Raw genomic sequence first — 11512 nt, 5'->3', positions numbered from 1 at the left:
TCCTCACGGGGGATATTCTGGGACTTGCGCATGAGCAGTACCATCGCACTTCAAATCCGCTTCAAGGAAGCAGCCCTCAGCAGAACAAGCCGGGACTTCCGAGTTACGAGCCCGAAACTGCAGACAACACGATTGATCCGAAACAAATATACTCCCGTGTAAACCATTCGTCACTTTGGAAGCCTCTTTTGTGGTGTAGTCAGGCTACGAAACCAGGGGAATTTCTGCCAAAAGACAATCGGGTTGGTAAACAAATCTGTCGCTGAACAATGGATCGAGATGTATTATTATTACTTTTTACTGGCTCTCCTTCTCCAAGATCCAATCATTCACAACCTCGGCAATCTCCAAGCTGTTCTTCTCAATATGCATGAAGTGCCCATTGCCCTTGATTCCAATCTCGCCAAGCTTGATCCACTCTGGACTGCCGCCAACCTGCTTCAGATAGTTAACCAGGCAGTGGTCGTACGTGATGTGAACACTAGCCTCGCCGGTGACCATCAAGTACGGCACGCTGGCGATCTTGGGTAACTTCCGCGCGGGCTCCTTCTGCATGTGGCAGCTCCTCAGGGCCAGGGTCTCGTTGCCAACGACGACGGTCTCGAGTTCATCGGCGCTGGCAACGGGAGGGTCGTAGTCGATCGGGGTGTTGGTCAAGCCCCATGGGTTGGTGGGCGTGCCGCCCAAGGTGATGTTGTAGGACCAGAACGGGATCGTGGTGCCCTCGAGGTTGATGTTGGCGGCGATGTACTGCGGGCAATCGTTGGAAAGAAGAATGGGCGCGCGGGCTCCGATGGAGTGGGACACGAGGTACGCCTTCTCACCCAACAGCGACAGCAGCTCGCATCCGGAGGCGCGAAGGGCATACTCCTGGGGCTCCCAGCTTCTCGTCAGAGGAATGATGGTCTTGGCGAACTGCTCAAATGTCGGATCGCCCTTGAGCCCCGTACCAGGCCACTGAGTATGCAGGTAAGCCTGCGGGTAGGTGTTGTAAACTTCCGGGGCCGTGAAACCTCTCTGAACGCCTTCGGCCGCGGTGCCCGCGATCATCGTGAAGTTCTCCAGGTTGTTTTCAGAAGAGCGGCCAACCGCAGCAACGTCGACGAGATAAACGGTGTGACCCTGCTGCAAGAAGTAAGAGGCCCAGCCGGGACGGTTGTCGGGGGTGTTGAGCCAGGTGACACCTGAAGTACCGCCGCCGTGGAAGAAGACCATGGGCTTGGCGGCGGCGACACCGCGACGACGCGCGCGACCAGCGGAGACCGGGACGAGCTTCTCGACGTAGAGCTGATCGACCGTGACGTTACCAGTAGCAGTCTCGATGTAGCGGCCGCCGACGTAGAAGAAGTCGCGGGTGTGCGCGGTCTCCTTGGAGGCGCACTTGGTGCTGATGGCGTTGACGCCGGTGCAGTTGCCCGAGGCGAGGGCCTTGGCCATGCCGGCGGCGGCGAGGATGGTAGTGAGGGACAAGCGGACCATCTTGGCGGAAGTAGTGGCAGGCGCGAGAGGGATGACCGAACGGAGAGGTGACGGGTGCAGTTGCGCGGGACTCGAGTCTTGTTTAAATCCTCGCGAGGCTCGGTGGTGGGCGAATCAACCGTTCGATCGGGTCGGGTGCGAGCGGGCGATCCCTGTTGACAGACTCCGTTTTGCAGATTGCTCGGGTCCAGTGATTTTCGTTCCTGGCGCGATCAGCCTTCAAGGGGCGGAGATGGGGTTGCATTGGTCGATATACCCATGTTCGTTGGCCCACCGTTGCTTACTGCTCGCTTCGGATGGTGGAGATAGGTGATCAGAGGCAGGAAGTCAAAGAGACTCAAGGCGTGGTCGCGGCGACTTTGTCTGAATGAAGGTGTGAAGTCCATGCGAAGTTCAGTTTCGACGCGTTTGCGCAGGAAGCAAAACATGTCGGCAGTCAGCTGGTTGGCACGCGAGCGGCAGCCGCACGCCAAGACCGGGGTCTTCAACGGCGAGTGGAGCCCTAGGCAGGCAGCAGTCTCTAGCGGGAATCGGCAAATGACCGCCGGACGTATTCGCCTTTTTTCGACGACATCCCGTCAACATCATGTCAGAACTGCGGGGAGGCGGTCTGCACCGCATCTCACCAACGCCTTCTGGAGGACTCTTGCTGTTCAGTGAAACCCAATGCCACAACTCCAAACTACCCGGTCTCAGTTGCTCTCCCAGCAAAATACGACATTTGTCGTTACACTGCAAGAAATGACACCGAGGAGTTCAAAGATGTGTTTTCATGATCCTCCGGCCCGCGATGCAGCAATGTTAACAACATTCAACTTTGTGTTCTACGTAACACATGAATTTGCTTGTCCGGTGATGAAACGATGGTTGAACCTCTTTTCCCTAATCGGGGCGGGGTCCTGTTATGAATACATTATTTTAGCTGGTCGCGGAGTTCATCAGGAGAGGTATTCGTCTTTGTGCATCAAACGTTGCTTTCTTGGACCAAGTCTTTATTGTAGTTGACGGAAATCTGGTCGATCAACCATTCGAATAAAACATAATGTTCGAAATTGACACAACACAGCGCCACGGACCAATATATCTGCCAGCGCGATACTGATTGATGCAAGACCTTAAAGTGTGAATGAATTGGTCACTTCGGTAAGGGTACTGGAATACGATGAGTCTGGAGATGATATGAGGGAAGACTCATGGAGAATCCCAGAGAAATCCAGATATTCAACGTGCTCAAACATTAGTTATTGACCAACAGCTTTGAATCTTAATCGATGGGTATAAATCCAGGCACTTTTCATCGCTTCGGAAGTCCTATTTCTCGCATCATTGTCCAGCAACAAACTCGCCATGACAAGCGTCAACCACCCTACAGCATCCAGACCTTGCATCGTGCGCCACCTACCTGACTTCAATTTTGTTACCTTCCTATCACTCATGGCAGCCGCCGGTCAATCATCACGCATCGTTGTGGTTGCAGACACAGACACCAGATCCATCTCTGATGAGTTGCTGGATTGCGTATCCTCCATTACGAGAGCTAAAGACACTATCAAAAGCACTCTCCAACCGCTCCCGAACTTCAAGTTCCTTGTTCTCAGAACCAGCTCTGTTAAAGATCATATCAAACGACTTCGACAAACTATTTCTTCAAGTTTTGCTAACAACAAAGTGCCTGGTATAAAATCAGACTGACTTTTCAGTGTCCTCAACGCAGAACTTGCAAGGGAGAATCAGGCATCTCTCGAAGGGGGCCCGTTGGCTCAGTTACGTCCGATGCGCAATCTCGAGACTGGAGATCCAATCCGTGGCTTCCCCACCACGGCCTCTGCATTTTGGGCCATGAGCCGTACGTTTCCAGTTCATGTATCCAAGGACCTTTGAGAGGGCCAATATGTTGCAGACAACGACGTGCGGCGAATTTGCACTGCACTTGCGCTGCCAAGCGTCGGTCGTGCCAATGGCCCGGTTCGTATGGACCTCTGGGGATACACAGTTCACTATGAATCCACCGACTGAAGTGCCCCTGTAACGATGGTCACAAGTCACCTAGAAGCCGGTGTGGTTTCCTGATTGAGGTTGCAATGGGCAATCAACATTTGTTTTGTGTTTACATTTGATTTCGCTGTGGATGGAGGTATGCGTGTAGAGACTGAAATCACATTTCGGCCGAGGAACACTTGATAGACCAAAGAGCGCAATGTTTTACTTTTGAAAACCAACCTTCCTCCCTCTTGACATCTTTGAAGTCGTGTTTGCAGCACCATGAGATTGGCAGAGGCATTGGTGGTGGGCACACGGGCCTCATGAAGTGAACGCCCATGTGGCCGATGGACCCACATGAGGCCTGCATGAGGCCTGCGTGTGGTGAACGAGAAGACATTCAGTCTCGCCCCCATTGTTCATCAGGTTCCGGGTGATCACCATGGGAATTCAACACAATGACGAAAGCGGTGTAGCGAGAATTCCGTTCTCACCTCTCACGTGACCCAGTCGGGGCTCTTCTTTTCCCATCTCATCTCAGGCGCCTTGCACCTCCCATCTCTCACTCCTTCAACACCGTCGCGACACACATCACGATCGTCCAGGATTCGCTCCCAATCCATCCCGACTTCTGCTCGTCTTGAAAGGTTCGCAAAGACTGCCAGATGAAAATATTTGCGCTAATGAAATACAGATAATCGGTTTCATCGCAAGCCAAGAGCCGTCGCGATGCCGCACCACAAACGCCAGCTCAGCGATGCTGACCAGCCACGCCCCCAGCCCAGCCTTTCGGCCGTCGCCCTCACTGAGATCGATACCGCTCTTCGTCAGGTTGGCTTCACCTTCGACGATGGACATGTGTTTGCCGATCACGAGCACGCTGCTCTTCGTCTCCTTCACCTTGACCCTCGCGAGCGCCCATACGATGCGTCGGAGAAGAACGTCGCCGTCAGAATCGCCATGATCTTTGAGGCCGCCCACCAAGTGGCTTCCGAGAACCCTGGAATTGATGCTCGGTCTCCTGAGTTCTGGCAGTTGGTTAAGACCACTGCGCTGAAGGTTGACAAGACTTTCGAGGATGCCCACGAGTCTGACCTTGCCCTCTGCTACGTCATCATCACCAAGTTCCACGCTGCTTGGAACCGCTTCGGCCGTGAAGACTCTGAGACAGCTCAAAAGATTCTGTCGCAGCCGCTCATGGACACCCAGGAGGCCAATGCAACCCACCGCCTCTACCTCGCCATTGCCGACTAGGAGATCGCAATCGAGAGTGTCGAGAGTGCTGCGAGACCTCAACAAGAGCAGAAGACCGGCAAAAAGTCCAAGGGCGAGCGCGAGGTCGATGAGTACATGAACAGCGACGACTACATCAACAGCAACGGCCCCGTCAGCCCTCAGCATCTCAAGAAGCACTTGCGGGCTTTCCTTCGCCTTATCAACAAGCAGCACAAGCGCAATCTTGTTGATGAGTACTCCCGAGGCAAGAAGGAAGGCTATGAAAGTGGTTTCACAGCAGGAGCGGCTTCGAACGCTTTCAGTGACGACCTTCGCCGACGCGCCAGCCAGGCCGAATATGAGCTGGGAAAGAACAAGTACGAGATAGGACTTGCCTTCAAGGAGTACGGCCTCATCATTGAGGAGCAGAAGGAGTTGCGCGTGGAAGTCAAGGAGCTCCGCGAGGAAGTCGAGGAGCTCCGCGCGGAAGGTGCCGATAAGGATGCGAAGCTTAAGCAGAAGGAGCTCGAGATTGAGGAGACAAGACTGGCGCTGGCTCGTTCTGATGGAGTCGACTTGGATGAGGGCGATGTCTTCGACGATGAGGACGACGAGTATGGCAACTACGAGGAGGAGATCGAGGACAAGATCGAGAACGAGGACTAGGACGAGGATGAGGGCGAGGGCGTTGTTTGAATACTACGGGATCTCGCGCCCAGAGTTGCCCCAGATTTGTAACGCCAGGCACGTGTTTCGACTGTCATCAAGAGATCGTGTGGCTTTGGCGATAGTCGATGACACCAGAATCTTGTTGCTGGAATTCTTTGGTCGTCAAAGGTACGCGGGAGGAAGTATGTGGTTCTCCAGACACTGTTAGGCTACTAAAGTCGTAGTCTTAAAGAAGGAATTTAACCCCTTGAAGTCTACAAAATCTCAAACACACACAGTAGCCGTGATATACATCTCCAGATCGGAGTAGCATTTTTATCTCCATTCTCCATTCTCTAACCGCAGCAGTAGATCACAGAGCCAGCATCAAAATGTTCAACTTAAGACTTTCCTCGGATGTCGGTCAAGAAGAAACGTAGAAAAAAGATCAACGGGAGCAAGTAGCACGCGGAAAAAAAATGAAAAAACAAAAACGAGCGACCCGATGCATTAGACCCAAGGGCAGACGGCAAATTCGAAGGATTGAAAGTCCCACACCGAGAAGGCCGGATAGCTTCCGAAGGAAGACGAACAGTAAACCGTTCGACCACCAACATCGACGGAAGCGAGATGTACAATTTCGATAGATAACGCCTGCTGCGCGGCAGCGAGCGGTCGTGGTGTGGGTCCTCGATCTCGCCTCCACCTCCCGGGGCACATCACGATCGCGGTGGCTTTCATTGGCTCAGGCGGGCAGCTGTGTGTTGTTCGCGACCCACTTTACTCAACTTCACCTCTCCTACGCCTGGCGCATTCTGAGCAACTTGAACAACGGAAGGCGCGCTGATGCTTATCTAATCTGTCAAGGCTCGTTCCATGAGATCAGCATGCTTGGATTGATTGACATGGACAGTTTCCCAGACGATACCGCCTCATTCTCCAGTGGTAGAGCGATCACCTTTCCTGTGTGCTCACCATCGTCTTTGCTGTTTGTAGTCGCTATTACTGTTATTCTTACTATCGCCGTCGTCGTCTATCGTCCTCATCGTCTATCGTCGTCAGCTATCGTCGTCGGCTATCGTTCTCTGCCTTCTGCATTATGAATGGCACATGCGCCTTTGCCATCTCGGTCTATTACGGCGATTTCCGTCCGAGGTACCGAGGACGGAATCCGTCCTGGGTACCATATTTTCTCACCTTCGGTCGCTGTGCTCCACCTTGACTGGCCTGAATACGGGCCATGTTCACGTTTCTCTGTTCACCCCATGTGCTGAGCCTCACGCTGGGAAGCTGGGTGATGGCCCCACTCATCCATCACCTCTTTCCCGCTCAACTCGGATTTCACATGGAAAACTTCTTCCCCTAAACTTCTCCTCAAATCTCCAACGCGAGAGCTTAGTGGGACGAAATAGACGGCCACAGTGTCTCGCAAAGAGCGTCACATCCTCAGGTAAGTTGATTATAATCATTTTCGTCATCCTTTTCCACTCATCCAGACCATGCGCACTGGTGAGGCCATCACTGATGAGGATTCACAGACGTCGTGAACTCTCCCACCTTCGCCATGGCCAAGTCAGACGGCCCGCTTCGCGATGCGACCCAAGTCGCCATCTGCCCCGATCAGAAGGCGCTAGCCCAGATACCCTTCATAGAGTTCATCATCGGCACCAATGGAATCTCGTCATTGTCAATCCGAAGACGCCGAGTCTGACTCTCTTCACCCGTCCCTTCAAGAACGATCCCGCCAGCGCCACCAAGACGATTGCGCGCCGCGCTACCGAGCTTCTCAATGCGTACTTCGCCGTCGTTGATGTGGCCCACGAGAAGAATCTGAAGGCAGCGCGGCAACCGAACAAGGCCTGGGATTTAGCTTTGGAGTATCTGCGCACTAAGAACTCGCCTGCCTACTCAGTCACAGATGAGAAGATGCAGCTGGTCATGGTAGCCTTTGCGGATGCCCGCATGCGCTACCTCGACAACGGTGACAGAGGAAAGAAGGTTCCCCTCAAGTCAAGCTTCTTCGAGACCCTCGCCGAGTTGCTGGACAAGTTCAATGAAATGCGTTACCCTCCCGCTCTGTCTCTCGAGTCCCAGACCTCCGAAGACGCCACTGCTTCTACCGCGCCATCAACGCCAGCCGACCTCCCCTCCCGTCAAGCTACCCCCGAAGTCACAGAAGACTCCCTCTTCGTCAGCAGTCCCGAGCCTAATGACCGCACCGCTGCCTCTGGCCCCTGGCCTCTTCAGCATGATGACAGTCTCACGTTCTCGCTTTTCGAGGAACTTCAGCAAGTGAAGGACGATTTGGAAGAGGCCAGGGCTACAATCGTGGAGATGAAGAAGGAGAACAAGAAGGAGAAGGAGATGACAAAGCGCATGGTCTGGTGCGCTGCACTCCCGGCCATGAACGAGCTCCGTGAACTGCAAGGTCAGCCGGCCTAGGGACCCGACGACTGCGAGAAGTATCTTCTAGGCCAGCTCTGAGACCGATACATGTTTTCGGGCCCTTCCGTCATGTGTATTCGGCAAATGTTCTACCTCTGACGAAAGTTATGACGATGATACTTGGGCGATGGGGCAAGAATCACTGGTATGTCTGAAAGAACGCGATAGCAAACATAGAGTTTTATCGAGACGGAGGTCTTCTCCGCAGTCTTCCTATGTACTTCGTGACTTTGATGAAGACGACGACGGGGGACGACAGCAGGGGACGACACGATAGACGACGACGATAGCGATGATAGCGAAGACGAAAACGAACAGGAAATATGGTCGCTTGAGTATAGCATAAGGATTACACGCGTGCATGTGGAAACTGCCTGGATAGCTGACTGACAACGCCTAGGGAGCAAAACTCCTCTAAATATACAGGGAGATCCATCATCATACCAACAAAAGTCTTTTATATTTTACACGAAGCATGATGAGGAAGGAGTCTGATCTAAGATTATTTATTCAAAGCTTCTATCAGGTAAGCAATAGACAGAAAAAAAAGATTGGGGTGTCGCCACTACCCTGAGTTGAACCCTGGCCTTCTCGCTCTTAGCGAGGGGAGATTCTGAGGGCCCGATCGGGTTATGTACTTCGTGGGCGCGCTACCACTCCGAAACCTACGGCGCGATACCTCATCCTCTCACATTGGGTTGCGGATTTGGGCAGCCAACCCCCTTAAGTAGGCTGTTGCCTGGGGCGCAAGGCATTCAGCCACACCAAGCGCTTTGAGGTGAATTTCCCAATCGCGTGCAACTTATGCAACCACCCAATCACCAGCAGCACTTCTGACTGCAATGTGGGCCTTGCTTCTGGGATACTGCTAATGCCAACATGCTTCTGAAGTCTCCATGACTTTGCTCCCAAATGAGCAGTTCTATCAGTCTGTCTCGTAATTCGGCACGGCAAGTTGATGCTGGCAGAGTAAATTCACTGAGAACCCGTGCGAAAGTGTATTACTTCTGCCCTGCCCATCGTCGTTAGAGGTGATCTTCATGTTCTTTCATCACGCTGGATACGTTAGAAATTTCAGGCTGCGGTTGGGCGTCCCGGGGATACCCTGCAGCTTGCTTATTTGTGAAATTTCTCATGACACTTACACTGGGACGGCAGTATTAGATATCATCATGCGATGGCGTTTCCAAACCCCTCGCCTCGACCTACGTGGAGGGAGTGGAGGTACGCAACAACAGCGAGGAAGACTACAGGAGGAACAATCGCGGGAAATGACTGTACTGGAATGATTGCTGACTTGGGTTGGACAGTATCATAAAACAAATAAGGTCGCGAAGTACTTATTCTATGTCAAAGCTACGTTCGGCTGCGCGACAAGTCTGGCAGTGTTCCATGGTGGCGATGAAAAGCTGGGAGTAAAACCGAGATGACGAGAAGATTCTGCACCCTAGCAAGGGGTAACTCGTGATTGAGCAGAACCAAGAGGAAGCTGTGGCAGGCTTATTATGGAAGATATTGAGCTGTTCGTGCGCATGTGATAAAAGAAGACTGAGGGTCGAAAATGAGAGACAAAAAAACAGAGGTATTGCCACCACCTGATACGGAACCCTAACCATGCTACACTTAGCAGGCCGAAATCTCCCGAGGGCCCCATGAGATATCATTACCGAGGTGGACGCGCCATCCGTCAGCCATCTACGGAACCATTGCTCTTCTCTCGATTGGGTCGTGGCAAGTCGACCGTACAAACCCCTTAAATACTGCCTGCCGCCTGCGGCATCAGGCAACGAGCAGCCCAATTTCCGGCTTAACTAGCCGTTCGCAGGGAGTTTGCTTTGAAGCTGTTGCGCCAAACATCGCGCATGGAGCAGCATCGCCAGCAACTCCACCACGTCGGCTCCCGGCGCTGGCTTGCCCACCATACGACGCATCAAAAGCAAGCAACTGCATTCCATGCAATAACGGTCTGAAAACATATTGAATATGACTGAACTAATCAATTGAATACTATGAAACTACCGAAGATTGTCTATTTCTCAAGTCTTACTCCATGTCGAAACTCCGTTCATTACCCATTTTCCAGGCCAAACATGACGGCATTTTACTTGGTCGGAGGCAGAGGCTGGGGAGTCGGCTTGGGAGGCGGGCCAGGCTTGGGCGCAGGCTTGGGAAGGAAGGGTGCTCCGAGAGAGGGTGAGTTTGCCATGTTGTCGAGAGTCTTGGCTGTCAAACGTCTGTTTTCTGCTTGAATGCTGTGATGCTTGGCTTGTGTTGTGTGTGTTTGTTTGAGAAAAGAAACTGCTTGACTTGGGCTTTCCACGAGATATTTATACTTATAAACTACCGTTCCATCGGTTCACCGCAGAGTAGTTCCTCTCTAAGGTGCCGTGATTCATTTCCAATCCAACAGCGCTCCAAGTGCCCTACATGCCGAGTGAATGACATCCACCCACTTGGCATGCACTGTATCGCCTTTCGCGGCATATTGCTCTGTGACGAATTGCTCACCGCCTTCTATGCTCTCGGTTGGCGTTGCGAGGGCGTATCTGTGGTTGGCGGCTTCGTCGAACGCCTTCCGCGTCCTCGGGAGCATTTGATGAGCGGTTTTCTGGTCGCATAGCAACACCGGGAGCCTGGTCGTTGGAGTCTCTCTTCCTTTTCTTCCACTCCCTTTCTGTCTGCTCTTTTGCGATATCCTCGTTCAACTCTCTCTGCTTCCGCGCTCTCTCCTCCTGCTCCCTCTCATTTTGCTCACTCTCGTTCTGCTCCGTCTCCTTCTGCCTTTTCTCCTTTTTCTCTGTCTCCCTCTGTTCTCTCTCCTTATGTTCTCTTTCCTGCTCGATCCTTTCTTTCTGTAGCATCTGCTCCCGATCCTTTTCCTTCTGCTCCCTCTTCTTCCGCGCTCTCTCTGACTTATCTAATTTCGCTTTCTGCTCCCTCTCCTTCCGTGCTTTCTCTATCTTCTGCTGTTTCTCTTTCTGCTCCCGCTCCTTCCGCTGTCTCTCTTCTCGTACTTTTTCTATTCTCTGCTGTTTCTCTTCCCTCTCTATCCGTTGTTTTACCTTTTCCTCCCACTCCCCCTGCGCTCTCCGCGACTTTTGCAGTTGTTCTTTTATCTCCTGGAACTCCTTCTGCTTCTGCTTCCACTCCCTCTGCTCTCTCTCTAGCCTTTGTCTCTTCTCTTCGAGCTCCCTCTCCTTCACCTCCGTCTCCTTCTGCGCTTTCCACTCCCGGTCTTCCTCCCTGCTTTCCTCAACCAACTGTCTCTTTGTCGATTCTTTCCATCGTGAATGGAGCGGATCGCTTGCGATAGCCCATCGTGTCTTGGCTGGGAACGTAAGCTCATCCGAAAACGCACCTCGATTCTTCGTCATCGCAATCCACTTGTCAACATTTTCGAGAAACCGCCTCTGGCTGTGGTCGCCCTTTGTCTCTGTTGGGTCGCCGAGATGTCTTTCGCGGGCGGCCACATAAATTTCCACAAGCTCACGGATCTGCTCAGGCATAACTTTCGTCTTCTAGATGGGGTTGGTTTTTCCGAGAATCATCTGAACCTGCTGCCACGTCAATGGCATCGTTTGGTCCATTTCCTTTTGGTTGTAGAGTGTAAGGGGCTGGCCCCTAGGCTTGTTCAGCGTAGAGGTGCCGTCGATTGACTATTCTAAGCTGAAGAAGGAAGAAAGGACTTTACAAGGGTAGGCACCTAACAGCGGTGAAGCAGGCCGGGTTAGGCGGCGTACTGCGG

At 52.7% G+C, this 11512-nt stretch overlaps 4 protein-coding genes across 4 annotated transcripts; 2 read left to right on the top strand and 2 right to left on the bottom strand.

Moving 5' to 3' along the window:
* Positions 1-297: 297 nt before the first annotated feature.
* Positions 298-1479, bottom strand: COL26b_007790 (uncharacterized protein; the record flags this gene model as incomplete). The annotated part of the gene is made up of 1 exon (XM_053180573.1): positions 298-1479. The coding sequence occupies one exon, from the start codon at positions 1477-1479 to the stop codon at positions 298-300; it is 1182 nt and encodes a 393-aa protein (XP_053035414.1).
* Positions 1480-4188: 2709 nt separating this feature from the next.
* COL26b_007789 (uncharacterized protein) lies at positions 4189-5340 on the top strand (the record flags this gene model as incomplete). The annotated part of the gene is made up of 2 exons (XM_053180572.1): positions 4189-4643; positions 4731-5340. The coding sequence occupies 2 exons, from the start codon at positions 4189-4191 to the stop codon at positions 5338-5340; spliced, it is 1065 nt and encodes a 354-aa protein (XP_053035413.1).
* A 1546-nt stretch (positions 5341-6886) lies between these two features.
* On the top strand, positions 6887-7764 carry COL26b_007788 (uncharacterized protein; the record flags this gene model as incomplete). Its single annotated transcript, XM_053180571.1, has 2 exons — positions 6887-7008; positions 7071-7764. 2 exons carry the CDS (start codon positions 6887-6889, stop codon positions 7762-7764), a joined length of 816 nt encoding a protein of 271 aa, XP_053035412.1.
* Positions 7765-10271: 2507 nt separating this feature from the next.
* On the bottom strand, positions 10272-11285 carry COL26b_007787 (uncharacterized protein; the record flags this gene model as incomplete). Its single annotated transcript, XM_053180570.1, has 1 exon — positions 10272-11285. A coding segment is annotated over one exon (1014 nt), but the record flags the coding sequence as incomplete, so codon positions are not given.
* Between the last annotated feature and the right edge of the window lie 227 nt (positions 11286-11512).

Source organism: Colletotrichum chrysophilum, assembly GCF_026319265.1.
Source record: "Colletotrichum chrysophilum strain AFK26 chromosome Unknown scaffold_65, whole genome shotgun sequence".
Lineage (NCBI taxonomy): Eukaryota > Fungi > Ascomycota > Sordariomycetes > Glomerellales > Glomerellaceae > Colletotrichum > Colletotrichum chrysophilum.
Note: the sequence above shows the minus strand (reverse complement) of the source record. Positions and strands in the feature narration are given on the sequence as shown.